At 35.3% G+C, this 18,723-nt stretch overlaps 2 protein-coding genes and 1 pseudogene across 3 annotated transcripts in view; 2 read left to right on the plus strand and 1 right to left on the minus strand.

Moving 5' to 3' along the window:
- Nucleotides 1–18,723, minus strand: part of LOC106966067 (olfactory receptor 51H1-like) — a 281,581-nt gene that overhangs the window by 138,210 nt on the left and 124,648 nt on the right. The window lies entirely within an intron of this gene.
- LOC106966071 (olfactory receptor 51F2-like) lies at nt 3,725–4,668 on the plus strand. The gene is given in 2 exon segments (XM_027039677.2): nt 3,725–3,854; nt 3,857–4,668. Coding segments are annotated over 2 exon segments (942 nt in total).
- Nucleotides 13,522–14,465, plus strand: LOC106966072 (olfactory receptor 51F2-like; annotated as a pseudogene).

Here is an 18,723-nt window from a genome sequence, read left to right on the forward strand (position 1 = left end):
TTAAAGACAACAATTCATTTAGTCTCTGGTATTGTATCCTCTGTAATTCTCCACATCTTGAAAGGTAAGACTCTCTCCACCGACCACAGGTCTCTGGTCTCCAAACCCTTGAAGCCACCGATTATACTTGCTCTCCATTCTTTAGTTCACTTCCATGAACCTGATACCTATTCAGAAATTCCAAATTCCATAAAGACATTTTGTTTTCAACTATTTAGCTAATCATAGCAAAGCTGTGCTTCTTCTATGTATATATTTCCTGACACATATAATAACCAAAATCACTGGCACATCCTTACCATTGTTTTACTTCTGTTTCTAATTGGTTTATGCCTACTGTAGCACATTTATTCCATTCAGTCTTCAGCAATCTGATTTGTTTCTTTTTCATTTTGTCTGAACACCAGAAGCAGTATGGCACAGTGAAATGAGCATACCTAGAGAGGCAGACAGACCTGGATTCACACACTGGTCCTGTTATGTCTGTCTAGGGGAACCTTCACTCCAAAACCAAAATCTTCTCAGAAAAAATCTAGGAATGTTAGTCACAGCCTATTCATGGTGCTATTCAATTAAAGCAATGACAGGTAGAGCTTTGTGGGGCAAAGAATCTGGCTCAATATTAATTTCTCTTCTCACTAAGAATATTAGGACTATTCTCTCATTAATCTTCCAACCTTTCACCTAGTACATGTTTCAGCCCAGGCCCCGGACATGAAGACCAGCGTGCCTCTCAGGTCAGCATGTTCATAGCATGCAGGCACTTCTTCCTGTCCATGTAGGTGGTTAACTTTGTAACATTCCACAGACACTGCTTCTAAATTCAGTAAGATACAATGAAGGACTCTTTTAAATAGTTTTCTGTGAATGAATACATAAATTAATTTAATTAATTGAATCTACAACATCTTCAATCATAAGAACAGCATTTTGTCTTTCCAGGGAGATTATGTTGCTATTCATTGTTTTGGCAGACCATCTTGTGATGGTAACTGATTTTCCTCTGCAGCAGGATATAACTCCAGACCTTTCTTTATATGCAATGACTACTAATCTAGAAGATCAGACTTCAATTCTTCTTCCTAAAAGAATAGAGGAATTTTACCCTTTCTTTGATTACTCAAGTGCTATCCTATATTTTGACTTAACTGATCTCATATTCCTTAGGAGTTAATCACCCTCAAAATATCTCAGATGTAGGATATCAGTTTTAGCATTAGTACTTCTTTGGTCTGTTCCTTTCATCCTTTATCTTCCTTGAAAATGAATAGAAAACTGGGAGAGACTGTTTCAGACAGTACTAGCTAAAATTATTTTATAATTAAAGTCTATTGTAATTCTTAGAAACAAAATTGTGAGAGCAATATGCTGTATGAATTACAAACAGTTTGCAGTACCGACAGAAATTGATGATCAACAGATGGGAGGTGGAAATACATTCAGATTTCTGGATCAGGCAGCCTGGCACATCAAGCTACCACGAGCTATTATCAAACTGAGGAAAATAGAACATACAAGTTGTAGGGGTTCTGGGGACTAATTCAGATGCAGTCATCTTGTGCTCAAGTGGACTTTGAGATACTGAAGCAGAAAAATTACAGAGTAAGATACATGGATCTAATATTTAGGAAATTAGCCTACGATAAAGATAAGTATGCAATTAGGAAAATAAATGAATAAAAACATTGTTCATAGATTGCCTATGGAATTCAAAGTATGTAGAAGTAGGTAACATGTTTATTAAAAGAGTCAAACTAATTTTTATCTATATCCATAAGTAAATTATATAGTCACTTAAATGATAAAATTGCATTGGGGCGCCTGGGTGGCTCAGTTGATTAAACATCTGACTTCGGCTCAGGTCAGGATCTCATGGTATATGGGTTTTGTGCTGACAGCTCCAAGCCTGGAGCCTGCTTCAGATTCTGTGTCTCTCTCTCTCTGCCCCTCCCCGACTCACACTCAGTCCCTCTCTCTCTCTCTCCCTCTCTCTCTCTCTCTCTCTCTCTCTCTCAAAAATAAATAAACATTAAAAAAAGTTAATGATAAAATTGTATAAAAATGGGCATTCTTAACGGAAATTATCATGGATGGATTCTAAAGGAATAATAGATATCCTAAAGAGATTTAAAATATATTTTGAGCAATAAATTCATTTTTATAATATATACACCATGGGTTAATTTAACTTATAGTATCCAGTGGATTAATTTAAATTATAGCATCCAACAATATGCTTAAGAAATTACAATCTGCTAAAATCAAGTCTCATTAGTTTATTTACAATCATATAATACTTAAGCAATCCTGAAATAATTGTTTCAACTCTGAACCATAAAGATGATAAATAATTAGGAGATTTGCAGACATAGATATCTCTAACACATTTGCCTTATATAATTATTATTGGTACCATTATTATTATCGTTGGAAAATGTAGTGCAGTTGTTAATAGCACAACTTCTAAAATCTTATTTTCTATGATTCCCAACATTTGTTCTTTCAGATTTTGTGACCTTCAGCTATTTGTCCAAACTTCTAAATTTCACTTTATGCATCTGTAATAAATAAAAAATACTTCTCTCTTAGGCTTTTCAAAGGCTCAAATGAAGTAATCTATGTAAAATACTTAGAACATCATCTGGAACATGGTCTAATCAATCATATAATCTATATCCAAATAACCCTGTAAGAAATCAAAGGCCAGGTGAAACAGCAGGGTATAAATGCTACAAAAGAAGATTATCAATTTCCTTATTGATTTTTACCACAATAGAGGCAGGTTCCATAATGATAAACAAGGCAGTATTTTAGTTTACAAAGTAAAAAGAGTATCACACTTCAGATCCATGGGACCTGAAGCATCTTCCCTCTAGTTCCCTCTAATAAACATATGTCATGAGATAGGATGAACTGGCCTTATCTAAAGTGGATTCCTGGGTTGTCCCTGATGTTCTCTGCTAAGTCAAAATAAATTTTCACTTGGAATCTGAATTTAATAATTCTAAAATTCCAAGGCAAAAAGGAACCAATTATTTTCTTAGGCCAGGATCTACTCATGGTTAGAGTATTTCAGAAAGGGCAAATAAAACAGAAATTAGCAAAAAACATATTGAATATCTCCTATGAGCAAAGAATTCTACTAAGCAAAGATTAGCTAAAAATAACCTCTTATTTTCATGAGACCATATTAATAAGTATAAGCTTATAATCCAGTTGAAGGATAAAAAATGTAACAAAAAAAATATTGATCAGAGTCCAGGGTAGTAAGTGATACACACCAAACACCAATTTCATAGCTAGGTATGAAATTAAATTGAACTTAATTAACTATCTCATTCCACTGACAAATCTCACAGATATAATATTGAGTGAAAGAAGCCAGAGGCAAGTAGTATATACTGTATGATTCTATTTATATAAAGATCAAGAAGAGGGAAAATTGATTATGGTAAGAGAAGTCAGAATAATGGTTACAATAGGAGAAGAGATTGATTAGGATGAGGCATTAGGAAGACTTCTAGGTTGCTAGTAATAGTCTATCAGTTGATCTTGAAAGGATTTATATGAGTCCATATAGATGCCAAACTTTATTGAGCTGTACTCTAAAGTTTTGTGCACTTTACTAAGTTTTTGTGTATTAAACTTTAACAAAAAGTAATTTTTAAATTCTAAATTTAGAAAATCAAGATATTACAAGATAATTCAGCTCCTGCAGACCATAATGCCAATTTTCCATAATTCTACTTTCCCTACTTTCCTCTTGATTGGGGTGCCTGGACTTGAATGGGCCCATGCCTGGATTTCCATCCCCTTCTGCTGCCTCTATTTAACTGCTCTTTCTGGGAATACCCTGATCTGTTCGTAGTCCTCACTGAGCCAAGCCTCCATGAGCCCATGTACTATTTCCTCTCCATGTTGTCCACCACTGACATTGGCTTATGCATCTCTACACTGGTGACAGTACTAGGAATATTCTGGCTCAATGCCAGGGAGATCAGCTTTAATGCCTGCTTATCACAGATGTTCTTCATTCACCTCTTCACTTTCATGGAATCTTCAGTGCTCCTGGCTATGGCTTTTGATCGTTTTGTGGCCATTTCCAACCCCTTGAGATACGCTACCATTCTAACTCATGAAAGGATTGCACAGATTGGTTTGGCAGTCGTTACCAGGGGAACTGTCATTCTGATACCACTAGTCCTTCTTCTCAAGCGTCTATCGTTCTGCCGCAGTCATGTGCTCCATCATTCCTACTGTTTCCACCCTGATGTAATGAAGCTCTCATGTTCAGACACAAAGATCAACAGTGCATTTGGACTCACTGCAATTATCTCTACTGCTGGAGTGGACTCTATTTTTATCCTGATTTCCTATGTCCTGATAATTCGCTCAGTTCTCAACATTGCATCCCCAGAGGAGAGGAAAAAGGCCTTCAACACCTGCATTTCTCATATCACGTCTGTGGCCATATTCTACATCCCTTTAATCAGCCTGTCTTTTGTTCACAGATTTGGAAAACATTCTCCACCATATGTGCCCACACTGATTGCTAATATTTACTTGCTCATTCCCCCTGTAATGAATCCCATCATTTATAGTGTAAAAACAAAGCAGATTCAAAAATCTGTGCTCAAACTGGTATGTTCCAAGGGAACTCATATTTAACAATTACTGACCCATAAAGACCCATTTCAAAGTCAGTGAAAATTGATCATAAATTGGAGTTATAACTCATGAAATTTTAGAGATGGGTGGAACTAGATTCCATCCAATTCAAATATCTCCACAATGCTGTTAGTTCTACCTAAGGCAATCTTATCTTTTCTACCACCAAAATACTGATTCAGATTCTCACTACCTCTCAGTTACCCTATTCCTATAGATAACTAACTGACTTCCATATCTCTGATGTTTCCACCTAAAACCACACATCATTCACTTTGAATTAATTTTCTAAATATACAGCACAAGTAAAATTTAATAACAAAACAATAAGTATCTCTTTCATGTTCACTTCTCATACACCAACTAAATGAAGCAACTGCTCCTATCTCTGATATAGTCCTCCAAAATTTGGATTCAACTTTCCTTTAAAATTTAATCTATCTCCCTCTCTCTTTTCACATACTCACAGTCTAAGAAAAGCAGTCAGCTAACTGTTTCTTCATGTACATGCAACTTTCCTAAAGCTGTTCACTATTGACTTGAGCTTCACTGTTGACTCTACTTCAATCTTGACACCCACCCTCCACTTTGAAATTCTACTTGTATGTCAAGGCTCATCTTTAAATAGCTTCGTCATTAAATTTTTCATGATTGCCCAATGGTACTTGATCTTGCCTTCCTATATTTCACCTTTTATAGTACTTTGCCAGTATCTTTTTTGCCTTTATGTACTTTTGGCATAGAAATGGAAATAATAGAAATATAAATATATATTAATATTAATATAAAATGGCTGCCACAAGTCTATAAATTCCCTAAATAAAAAAAGCCTTGAAGCTTCTATAATATCTAGCAGAATACCTTTCACATAGCAGATACTCGGTGATAGTTGTTGAATTGAACTGAACATATTGAACTGAACTATCAAATAGTCCATCTGAACAATTCAAATTGCACAGGCAAAGGGCTATTTTGGAACCTGAGATCACAGTCTCTGGAATTTACCCCAGTTTGCATAAGGCCCAACTTGACTAAGAATAATTTTAGCCACTTTTTTTCTCCATGAATGGCTTCCCAGAACCAACTACTATACATAACTAAAAAAAAAAAATTTCCCAGGTGCCAAAGACAAAAACTACTAAACCGTCCTTAATTCCTCACTTACCATTTGCTCTTGCATCCAGTGAATCTGTATTTCTTCTATTCTAACATGAAAACATCTCTTCATCTCCACTTTTAGACTTTGTTCAGGACACTAAAGTTCTTTTTAAAAAATATGTATTTATTTATTTTTGAGAGAGAGAGAAGTGGAGAGGGTCAGAGAGAGAGAGAGGGAGAAAGAGCATCCCAAGCAGACTCCATGCTGTCAGCACACAGCCCAACACAGGGCTCAATCCCACAAACCATGAGATTATGACCTGAACTGAAATCAAGAGTCAGACATTTAACTGACTGAGCTACCCAGGCACCCATAGGACACTAAAATTCTTAAATTAAATCACATTTTCCTTTTAGGTTTCAGATGTCCAATCTTATCCCTTTCTCCTCCCTCTGTTTTCCATAAGAAAATCAGAAGAAGAAAAAAACTTTTTAAAAGCCTTTTAAATTATATTTTAGTTATACAAGAAATAATAAATATGCTCTTATTAATAAAAGATTTTACAGAAAAAGTGAAAGTCCTCCTTGATATGTTTCCTCAAGTTCAGTCTTTCTGTCTTCTCTATAGGAAACCACTGTATAAATTTGATTTTTTTCCTTCCTTTTTCTATGCATTAATGTCCACAGATATGGAGAAAATAAAATTTTCAATTTTTATTATGTTTTTTAATTTATTTTTGAGGGAGACAGAGAGCTAGAAGAGGAAGGGCAGAAAGAGAGGGAGACACAGAATCCGAAGCAGGCTCCAGGCTCTGTGCTATCAGCACAGAGCCCCATGCAGGGCTTAAACTCATGAACCATGAGATCATGACCTAAGCCTAAGACTGATGTTTAACCGACCACAAGGTATAACTATATATCTCTCTGTTGTTTATTATCTTCAATATAACATTCATTTGTTTTGATCCCTGTAGGAAGTGGTGGGGGGAGAAAATAATCTTTAAATCTTCTCAATGTGGAACAACTGGGTCTACAATACCAGAGTATATCAAATGATTTCAGTGGTCTCCTTCCTAAAGCAGGTGTGAAAACTATGTTCATACACTTTCCATGTTTCTTCAATATTTATATTTTCTTGGCATATATTTCAATATTAATCATAGCAAGTCAAAAAAGAAAACAACCTCAGCAATTGCAGTACATTAAACCACAAGGGAGAGCAAGTAGATTTAGGCATGCAGAGTGTCTCTGAAGCAAAAACAGTTAGCCAGAAAGATCCCTTAGGAATAAATAGATTTTTCTGAGGGGTAAACAACTCTCCTGAGAATGGGTTTCTCACAGATACCCTTCCTTCAGAGGTGAATGAGACCTCAGAGCCTTGTCTCTTCCTCATTGCCTTCACTTGATGTAAGTACAGATGCATCAGAGAGACTGTGGATATGTATTAATGTTAGATGATTTATGTGGGTTCATTCTGCAATAAGAAATTTGGCTTCATTAAAGGAAGTATTTCTAAAATGAAATTATAAGAACAACCATGTAAACATAAGATGCTGGGAATTGCTTTTGATTTAAGAATCTACTACTGGAAAGGTCCTATTCTCATAGAGTTTTCAGCAAAGCTTAGAAATAAAAATTAGAAATTCTTCACAATTTACTGAATCTCAATTCTTTTTTTTCAAGTTTATTTATTTATTTTGAGAGAGAGAAAGTTTCAAGCAGACTCTGCGCTGTAAGCACCAAAACCAACCTGAGCCAAAACCAAGAGTTGGATGCTGAACTGACTGAGCCACCCAGGTACCCCTTGAAACTCAATTCTGAAAAAATTCATAAACAGCAAAATTTTGAAAATACAAAAATCCAGAGCATGTGGTCAGTTTAAAATCTGGCTGGGATTCCTTAGATAAGATAAAATATCTAAAATGTATTGTTCATAGTGCTAGACATAGGGAGTCTGAATAGCCCCCAAACTGAATGAGTCATCAATGTAGAATTCTGCCATAAAAAGTAAGTACAACATAATTTCTTTAAGCAAAAACACAGAATATGGCATATCTAGAGTCATATGCCCAAATCCAATGTTGAATTTCAAAGAAGTAAATACTTTGTCCAAAAATAATAGAGATTCGTTATTAGTAAGGCTTGAAATTTTAGTTCTTTTTCTTATAGTAGGGATGATGCTGGTCCATTCAGAATAACAGACGGTAATATTCTTAAAGAGATTAAGACATTCAAGCCAGATTGAAAATGAAGAGATGCATTTGAAGTCAACTAACTTAGGTTAAATAGGTCAGCAGTGGCTATGAAAATGAGCAGCACTAATAGAAGTATCCATGGCTCAAATCCATGATTCCAGGAGGCATCATTATCCAACATGCATGATTCATTTTACCAGTGGTTTTAATAATTTAGCATGTAAGAAAATAATAGCTTTCCATTTCCCCTCTCTGTTGATAAGGAAATAAGTTTTAAATAAAGCAACAAAAATCAGGAAGTGAAAAAACAAATTTATCAAATATCAAGTGTTTGATGCCCTAATACATATGCATTTATAGTAATGTTTAGAACCAAGGAACAATGACAGTGTACTTCTATGGAAAGAGGAAAAACCCCATGAATATTTGAAATTTTAGTAATTTACATGCATATGTAACAAAAGTTTATTTTTTAATGTTATTCTATAAATTTCACCACATCAAGAAGAATTGATATGTAGCATAGTAGAATTGTAACCAATTTTAAATTTACATACATGGAATTCAAATCCTAGCTTTTCCACTGTGTGAAATATTATAATTTGTTTATCTCTCTAATTTTTACATTCCTGGGATGAAAATTTAGGATATTATAAGCAAATTGATTTTTAAATTAATTAAGATAATCTACATAAAGCACAAAATTCATATAAAGCCTGACACATTTTGGGATTTTATAAATGATAGATCTTAACTACTTTCAAAGTAACTATATTACCTCCAATTTACCAATGAGAAAATAGTATCAAACATTCTAAATTAAGGATTCAGAGAAAGGGGAACCCTCTTAAAAGGTTGGTGGGGATGCAAACTGGTGCAGCCACTCTGGAAAACAGTATGGAGGTGCCTCAAAAAGTTAAAAATAGAACTACCAACAATCCAGCAATTGCACTACTAGATATTTACCCAAGGGATACAAAAATACTGATTCGAAGGGATATATGCACCCTGATGTTTATAGCACATTATCAACAAAAGCCAAATTATGGAAAGAGTCCAAAGGTCCATCGACTGATGAATGGCTAAAGATGTGGAATGTATATACAGTGGAATATTACACAGCCATAAAAAAGAATGAAATCTTGACATTTGCAATAAAATGAATGGAGCTAGAAGGTATTATGCTAAGTGAAATAAGTCAGTCAGAGAAAGACAAATACCATATGATTTCACTCATATGTGGAATTTAAAAAACAAAACAAACAGACATAGGGAACAAAATAAAGGAAAACCAAGAAATAGACTCTTAACTGTAGATAACAAAATAATGATTACCAGAGGGGTAGAGGGTCGGGGGATGAGTTAAATAGGTGATGGGGATTAAGGAGTGCCTTTGTTGTGAGAAGCACTGTGTGATGTGTGGAGGTGTTGAATCACTATATTGTACACCTGAAACTAATAGTACACTGTATGTTTACTAACTGGAATTTAAACAAAAACTTGAGGGGTGCCTGAGTGGCTCAGTCAGTTAAGCATCCCATTAGGCTCAGGTTCATGATCTCGCAGTCTGTGAGTTCAAGCCTCACATCGGGCTCTGTGCTGATAGCTCAGAGACTGGAGCCTTCTTCAGATTCTGTCTCTGTCTCATGCTCTGCCTCTCTCATGCTCTGCCCTGCTCATGCTTGCTCTCTCACGCTCTCTCTCAAAAATAAATAAACATTAAAAAAATTTTTAATGAAAACTTGAAAAAAATATTCTAAGTCCTATGATTCCAGAATTTTTCTTCCATTATCATTTCCCTCCTCTTTCATACTCTAGAGAAACAGAACAAATAGGAGATGGTAGGTAGGTAGGTAGGTAGGTAGGTAGGTAGGCAGGTAGGTAGGTAGGGATTTATTATGAAGAATTGGTTCACACAATTATGGAGGCTAAGAAATCCCACAGTCTGCCATTTGTAAGCTGGAGATCCTGGAAAGCCAATGGTGTAGTACCAATCCAAGTCTGAAGGCTCCTGAAAACTAGAAGCACCAATGGTGTAAATCCCAGCCCAAGGGCAGAAGACCCATGTCCCAGTTTGGCAGTCAGGCAGAGAGAAAGAACTCCTCCTTCCTCTGCTTTTTCATTCTATTCAGGCCTTCAACTAACTGAATGAGGCCCACCCACAGTGGGAAGGGTAATCTGCTATACTCAATCTACTGACTGACTCAAACATTAATCCCTTCACAGACATACCCAGAAATAACATTTAATCAGATATATAGGGTGGCCCAGTCAAGTTGACACATAAAATCAACCATCACACACCACACACACACCTGAATCCATTTCTTGATACCTCTACTTAGAATTCAGATCTCGATCTAGACATCATTATTTACTGGAAACAATTCCTTATTCCTCACAATGAGTTTGTTGTGTTTATGTGCTCTCATAGCATTCTAGATTTACTCTTTATACTCTAATTCCATGTTACTTGTCTGTGTTCCCTTGTCATCTAAGTGTTTTCAGGATCAGAGACATCATTACACTTAGCATTTAATTTCCTGTTTCTCATCCAAGGCACATGGGAAATATATTTTTTTCTGAATGACTGAATGAATCTTCAGTATTTTTGCTTAGTAAAGTTACTGTTTTGACAAGTAGTACTGGAAGCTCATTCCTGCACTGTTTCTGGATCATTCCATGCATTAAAGTACTTCTTAAAGGAGCATCTTATAAATTCCCTCCAGTTTTCAGAAGATATAAGTGTTATCTTCTGTATGGCACACAGATCAAATGTAGTTCTCAAATATAATAACATTTCAACCATTTGAACACAACCATGTGTTTGCTCTTAGTTTTCTCTTCTCCTGGCTGATTCTAAACTTTATAATTTCTGACTATTCTTTTTTTTTTTAAACAGCCATCTCTTCAATTCATCTTAACAGGAATAAGACTAATAAAATTAAGCAGTTGCTTTTAGGCAAGTAGAAGAACAGAAATTAAAATATTTCTAAGGTACATTCCAATTCAATAATTCTAGGATTCTACATTACTCTAAAATGTTATAAATGAAGGCATTTCATTTATAAGTCTCTTCTTAGAAGAGACTTTGAAAATAAAAATAATATGTCTTCTTGAACCCTACTGCTGCTACTTTCCTGACAATGGAAATATTAACCTTCTTGAGTATTTATTTTATTTAAATTAAATCTGCTAAAATTTGTATTGATGATTCCAGCCATCAGGGAATCTTTTTTCTTTTTCTCTTTTTAGGCTTATTTATTTATTTTGAGAGAGAGAGAGAGAGAGAGAGAGAATTCCAAGCAAGCTCTATTGTCAGTGTGGAGGCCAACAGGGGCCTTGAACCCATGAACCATGAGATCATGACCTGAGCAGAGAGCAAGAGTCGGACGCTTAACCAATTGAGCCACCCAGGCGCTCCAGGAGATTGTTTATCTAGTAATTTCTCTATCTTCTATATAGACCTTTAAAATGTTTGTCATAAATTATCTGATAAAAGGATTTTTTTTGAATGATGCCAGAGAACTGAGAAATTTATTTCATTTCACTTAATACACTTTTGGGTCAAATTATTATGAAACATGAATCATCTTATAATCAGGATAGTAACTATTCCATAATGCCTATATTACATACTTAAAATTTCTGCATAGGGCCCTTTCCATAATCTCTCAAATATTTAGGATATTAAGTAATGCCCACAAGCTTATTTCTGTGATTTTTTTTAAAGCTGCAATTGCGTGGAATAAGAAAACAATAGGGGCGCCTGGGTGGCTCAGTCGGTTGGGCATCCGACTTCGGCTCAGGTCATGATCTCACAGTTCGTGAGTTCGAGCCCTGCGTCAGGCTCTGTGCTGACAGCTCAGAGCCTGGAGCCTGCTTTGGATTCTGTGTCTCCCTCTCTCTCTGCCCCTCCCCCGCTCATGCTCTGTCTCTCTGTCTCTCTCTCTCTCTCTCTCTCTCTCTCTCTCAAAAATAAACATTAAAAAAATTTTAAAAAAACAATAATGGAGATTATCTAATTCCATTAACCTTAATATTAACATTAAATGACAAGACCAAAGACATGTGCCTATTTTGTGAATTAACCCAAACTGAGCAGCCTCAGATGTAATATGTGTTGGAATCTCAGTAACTTGTGAGAGCAGGAATAAAAGTTGAGACTAGATAGTAATAGTAGCTAGAGATTTAAAAATGAGTAGCCAGAGATTTATTTATTTAAAATTTATTTATTTAAAAATAAATAGCCACGGATAAGATCCACTGACCAAGAAATACAACAGGTATTAACAAGAGGTGTCACAAACTAAGATTTGGAGCCAGAATGTTTCAATAACTAAGGAGGTAAAATTGTGTAGGTATAACACAGCTGTAGGAGTATATTCTCCAAATCAGGTAGTTGGAGACTTCATGGTTCCAAATGTTCATGAAGGACCAACAGGATTCCAGCCAATGACTAGGACTAAGAGGAAAGTCACCAGTTTCTGAGAAGCCAAAGAGAAGAAAATTTAGGGTATTCAGAGCACCACCATATTGGCTTAGTGAAGCTCTTAGCAAGACTTTCCAGTACATTAAGGGGACTAGATCACAAGAGTTAAGTCAATACAGGAAAGAAGAAAGGAAGGAGAAGAAAACTTACCCAGGACCTCATCTACAAAATAGTAAGTTTCATTTCAGATGCTACCTATTGGTGGAGCTGAAAGCTCAAATGTGTGTTTGCTTTCATGAAGACACCCTCTGTAAATATACTCTTCTGAGGCTATATGTAAGTAACAGATGGCAATGATCGCAACAACACTAAGCTGGCCTCTGTACATGCAGTTCAATCTTAGCTTTGAAATTGAATACAGTTATCTTTGAAAGAGACTAACTGCTGACAATGATGCTACAGAAAATTTTCTTTAACAATTATGTGTCAACACTACAGTAATAACAGATAAGAAAATAAAAAATCAATATTAGAAATCTAACCTCAGATTAGAAGCAACCTTAACAAGCCAGGGATAAGATCCATTGATGAAGAAATAATGAATAGGTTATTTTGACGTATAAAATTATTTCCTGAAAAGACTATATGTCTTTAAAGTGTATGACAAATTCCATGATAATGCACTAAAATAAAAACACTCAAAGATATGTATATTTTATTAAGTAATAAATCTTACTTTTAAAAACTAATATTACTTTGAGAAATCCATTAAATTCTTGACATTTTCAGATTATCTTGCTACAATTCTCTATGCAGGAAGTACAGAGAAGGGGGAAAGAAAATGCTTAGAGTTAAAGAGGAAGACAAGAAAAAGTACTGCTGAGATAAAAAAAATTCCTATTCTCTTTTGTGAATTAGGAAATATGAATCATGGAGGGGAAGCTCAATAAAGCAAAAAGAAAAGAAATAACTGAGAAGCAAAAAGGAGAGGATGAAGTCCTAGGAGTAATCTGCAATTTGATTTCTCTAACTATAGTTAATAGAAATCACAATTAAATTGCTGAATGGTGTTTTCATTTCTCCTTCTAGGGTATTTTATTTCAAAAGAATTATTCTTCCATAGTAATGATGTCATCCTTTCCTAACATCACTTCAACTTCTCTATTCTTTTTCCTGACGGGAAAACATCTCCACGTCTTGAAGCTACCCACACCTGGACCTTCATCCTCTTCTGCTATCTGTATATGACTTCCCTCTCTGGGAATGCTTTAATCCTGTTTTTCACCATCACCAAGTCAAGTCTCCATGCACCTATGTACTATTTCCTCTCTATGCTCTCAACCACTGACTTGGGCTTGTATATTTCAATGCTGGTCACTATGTTGGGTATATTCTGGTTCAGTGCAAGACAAATCAGTTTCCACGCCTGTGTTGCCCAGACATTCTTCATTGAACTCTTTACTGTCATGGAGTCCTCAGTGCTCCTGGCAATGGCCTTTGACCACTTCATTGCCATTTGTAACCCACTGAGCTATGCTGCCATCTTAACTGATTCCAGAATTGTCAAAGTATGGTTTGCTGTCCTTGTCAGGGTAACAGTGATCCTAGTGCCTCTGGTCCTACTTCTTAAACGTTTATCCTTCTGCCAAAGCCATGTGCTTCCTCATCCTTATTGTTTCCATCCTGATATAATCTGGCTTCATGTTCTGACAATAAGATCAACAGTGTTTTAGGACTTACTGCCCTTGTAGTTACTGTGGGAGTGGACTCCACCTTTATTTTTCTCTCCTATATTCTGATTATTAAGACTATCCTAAACATTGCTTCCCTAGAGGACTGGCATAAAGCCTTTAGCACTTGTATTTCCCACATAGGTGCTGTGGCCATCTTCTACATTCCTCTCATTAGCTTGTGCTTTGTCCATAGGTTTGGGAAAAAGGCGCCTCCTTATGTTACACATTCTTATGGTTAATGTGTGTTTGCTTCTTCCACCAGTGATGAATCCTATTATTTACAGTGTAAAAACCAAGCAGATCCATAGGGCCATTAAAAAAGTCCTCTTCCCCAAGTGATTTGAGGTTTGACTCTAATACCTTTTTAATAAAATCTACTCCTTAGCTATCATTTCTAAGACCTAGTGTTTAATCAGTATGCTTTCATTAGTGACCTGAAACCAAAAAAACTAGAAAGTTGGGTAGGATGGGTAGGAGATGCAATTTGACAGAAATTTATTTTTTATCTTCAGTAGAACTATTACTAATCTACTCTTTAAAAATAAGCAATAAAATATCTTAATATTATGGGTATAATATAATATAATATCCTAATAATATCCTAATATTATGGGATATATATATATATGTATATGTTTATTTATTTATTCTGGGGGGGGGAGGGAGAGGGAGAGAGAGACAGAGAGAGAGAGAGAGAGAGAGAGAGAGAGAATCCCAAGCACGCTCCACACTGTCAGCACCGAGCCTGATATGGGGCTCAAACTCATGAACCATGAGATCATGACCTGAGCCAAAATGAAGAGTCAGATGCTCAACCGACTGAGCCATCCAGGTGCGCCTGGGTATTATATATATTAATATAAATTTCTGAAAGCATGAATGAAAGTAGGTAACATGAATGCTTTGCCTATTATTTGCCTCCAAAATCATACTTAAAACTGTAACATATCTTTCTGTCTCATTTTGTTTTTTTAAAGTATACATAATAAAAAGTTATTAAGTTTTGCTTAATCTTCAATTAAACCCTCCTGTCTATTATCCTTTTTTTATATTTTTAAAAAATGTTTATCTATTTATTTTGTGAGAGAGAGAGAGAGAGTATGAGCAGGGGAGGGGCAGAGAGAGAGAGAGAGAGAGAGAATTTCAAGCAGGCTCCACACCATCAGCACAGAGCCCAACACGGGGCTTGATCTCACAAACCATGAGATCATGACCTCAGCTGAAATCAAGAGTCCAACGCTTAACTGACTGAGCCACCCATGCACCCCTATCTATTATTCTTATATATAATTTAACCACCATTGATTCATTCTTTCATTTACTGGGTGTCTCCTATTGCCAGACACTGCACAATATGATAGGGTGGCAGAGACAAACAACAAGATATTATCATAATTAGTGAAATATGTAGATATAAAGCAACCAATAAAAATCTGATGTACTACGTGATATGTGACAATATGTAAGCAAAATGATTAATAGAATGTGTAAGAATAATATATTCTTAGCAATGTTGTTGCTATTTTCCAAGCTGGAAAGATCAAGATACCATCAAAATGTGCTCTTCAAACTGTAAAGTCAAGGGGTACCTGGGTGGCTCAGTCAGTTAAGCCTCTGACTCTTGACTTTGGCTCAAGTCATGATCTCACAGTGGTGGGATCAAGCCCCCTGTGGGGTTCCACACAGAGCTTGGAGCCTGCTTGGGTCTCTCTCTCTCTCTCTTTCTCTCTGCCCCCCCCCAACTCATGTTTTCTCTCAATAAATAAATACATAAACAAACAAAGAAACATTTTTTAAAAAACTATAAACTAAAGAACTGGAAAGATCAATTTTCAGAACAGCAGAAAGATCAAGCCCAGCACTGGGCTGCACACTGGGCAGGAAGCCTATTACAAAAAAAAAAAAAAAAAAAAAAAAAAAGGGAAGAATGGTAACATGAGGAAATCTGTGGATAGTTTCCCCAGGGAAACAACCATAAATCGTGAAAATTATATATAGACATGGGTATAAACATTTAAATTCTCTGAAAATTGCCCTAAGTGCATACAGCAGAAGAACTGTTCAAGAAAATCTATTAAATTACTGTAAGAACAGTGGGAGTCTGTGGACCTTGAATAGGAGCCAGCATTTGCCCCTCCCTTCCCCCACAGTGCAGCATATTGATAGCTCCACTCCATTTAGCTAAGGACATAGGGCTTCCTTCCCCAGCCCCAGCCCCACCTCCATCTTCACCAGTTGTCAGTCTAAGGCTACAATATCTCCTGGAAAGGGCAGACCACCATATTCCTCATTCTTTTCACCTCAGCTCCAACTGTGGAAGCTAAATTCCAGGTGAATGCAGTCAAGAGGTCAGTGGCTGTCTTCATGCATTCAACCATAGTCATACTGCAGAAGCTCTATCCCAGGCAAGGCAGCCAGAGAATACTGGGGCCTCAATCACTCTTTCCCTAGCTCTATTATAAGGAACAGGATTCACGACAAGAGAGGCAAACTGAATAGGCCATATTCTATCCTGCCTATCTATGCATGTAAATCAGGGGATTAACTCCAAGAGAAATGGGCCACAATGGAATTAAATTATAAATGAGTAACAAAAATTTGTAAATTCACAAATACTAGAAAATTAAACAATATACTCCTAAAAATAATGGGCCAAAAAAGAAATCACGAAAGGATTTAGAAAGTACTTTGAGATGAATGAAAATAAAGACATGACATACCAAAATTGTGAGGTGAAGCTAAAGATTGCTTAGAGGAAAATTTATAGCCATAATGCCTACATTGAAAAAGAAAGTATCTCAAATCAATTACCTAACCATACACTTTAAAATGCTGGGGGAAAAGAGCAAACTGACTTTAAATCAAGCAAAAAGAAGATGAGTGCCTGGGGGCCCAGTCAGTTAAGTGTCTGACTTTGGCTCAGGCAATGATCTCGTGGTTTGTAAGTTCAAACCCTGCATCTGGCTCTGTTCTGACAGCTCAGAGCCTGGAGCCTGCTTCAGATTCTGTTTCTACCTCACTCTCTGCCCCTCCCTGCTTGCACTCTATCTCTCTAAAAAATAAATAAACGTTAAAAAATTAAAAGCAAAAAGAAGAAAATAATAATGATTAAGCTAGTGGAAATTAATTAAATAGAGAATTAAAAAACAATATATAAAATCAACAAAACCAAAAGTTGGTTCTTTGATAATCATGAGTCAGTAATTTTTAAATTTCCAAAGAAGAAAAACCCAGATCTAGATGAATTCACTGGTTAATTAACGAAATACCTAAAGAAAAATTAATGTTAATTTTTCAAAAATTCTTTCAGAAAATGGAAGAGGAGAGAACAAATCCAACTCATTCTATTGGTGCCATTTTACCCTGATGTCAAAATCAAAGACATCACAGGAAAGAATATTAAAAACCAACATATCTTGTGAATAGAGATGCAAATATCCTCAATAACATATTATCAAACCAAATTCAGCAACATATAGAAAAGATTATATACTATAACCAAGGGGGATTCATCCCAGAAATGCAAGGTTTATTTAAAGTTGGAGGGAAAAAAAGAAAAAAATATACATATACTTACACTAAAACAATAGAATAACAGACAAAAACAAAATGATCATCTCAATATATGAATAGATGCAGGAAAAACTTTTGACAAAATTGAACATCCATTTATAGTAAAAGCACTCAAAAATTAGGAAGAAAAGTTACTTTCTCAGTTGATAAATAGATATCTGTGAAAAGTTCAAGTAACATTATACTTAATGGTGACAGACTGAATGCTTTACCCTAAAATGATGAACAAAACAAGGATGTCCATTCTCACCAATTTATTCAACATTCTATTGGAAATTCTAGCCAGGTCAGTTTGAAAAGGCAATAAAATAAAAGCTATCTGGATTATAAAGGAGGAAGTAAAACTATTTCTATTTGTAGATGATCTGATTTTTTTGTATAGAAGATCCTAAGAAACCTATTAAAAACTATTAAAACTAATAATAAATAACTTACGCAAAGTTACAGAATACAAGGTCAAAATATAAAAAATTAATTGTATTTTTATACACTAGCAATGAACAATCCAAAACTGAAATTAAGAAAAAGTTCCATTTACAATATCATCAAAAACAATAAATATACATGGAAATAAATTTACCCAAGGAGGGTTAAGACTTGCACACTGAGAACATTGTACACAGAAACACTGCTCAAAGAAGTAAAAGAAGTCCTAAATAAATGGAAAGATATGCTATGTTTATGGATTGACTACTTAATATGGTTACTAAGGCTATACTCTCAAATTAATATATAATGTAATATAATCCCTATCAAAATTCAAATTTCTTTGCTTAAACTGACAAGCTAGTCCCAAAATACATATGAAAATTTGAAGCACCAAATAGCCAAAACCATCTCGAAAAAGAACAAAATTGGGGGATTTACACTTAACAATTTCTAATTTCACTACATGACTATAATAATATACACAATGTAGTACTGGCATAGGATAGACATATAGATCCACGGAATAGAAATGAGGATACAAAAATAAATCCTCACATTTCTTGACCATTGTTTTTTTTTTTAATTTTTTAATTTT

This window comes from Acinonyx jubatus, chromosome D1 (genome assembly GCF_027475565.1).
Source record: "Acinonyx jubatus isolate Ajub_Pintada_27869175 chromosome D1, VMU_Ajub_asm_v1.0, whole genome shotgun sequence".
In the NCBI taxonomy this organism is placed as follows: Eukaryota; Metazoa; Chordata; class Mammalia; order Carnivora; family Felidae; genus Acinonyx; species Acinonyx jubatus.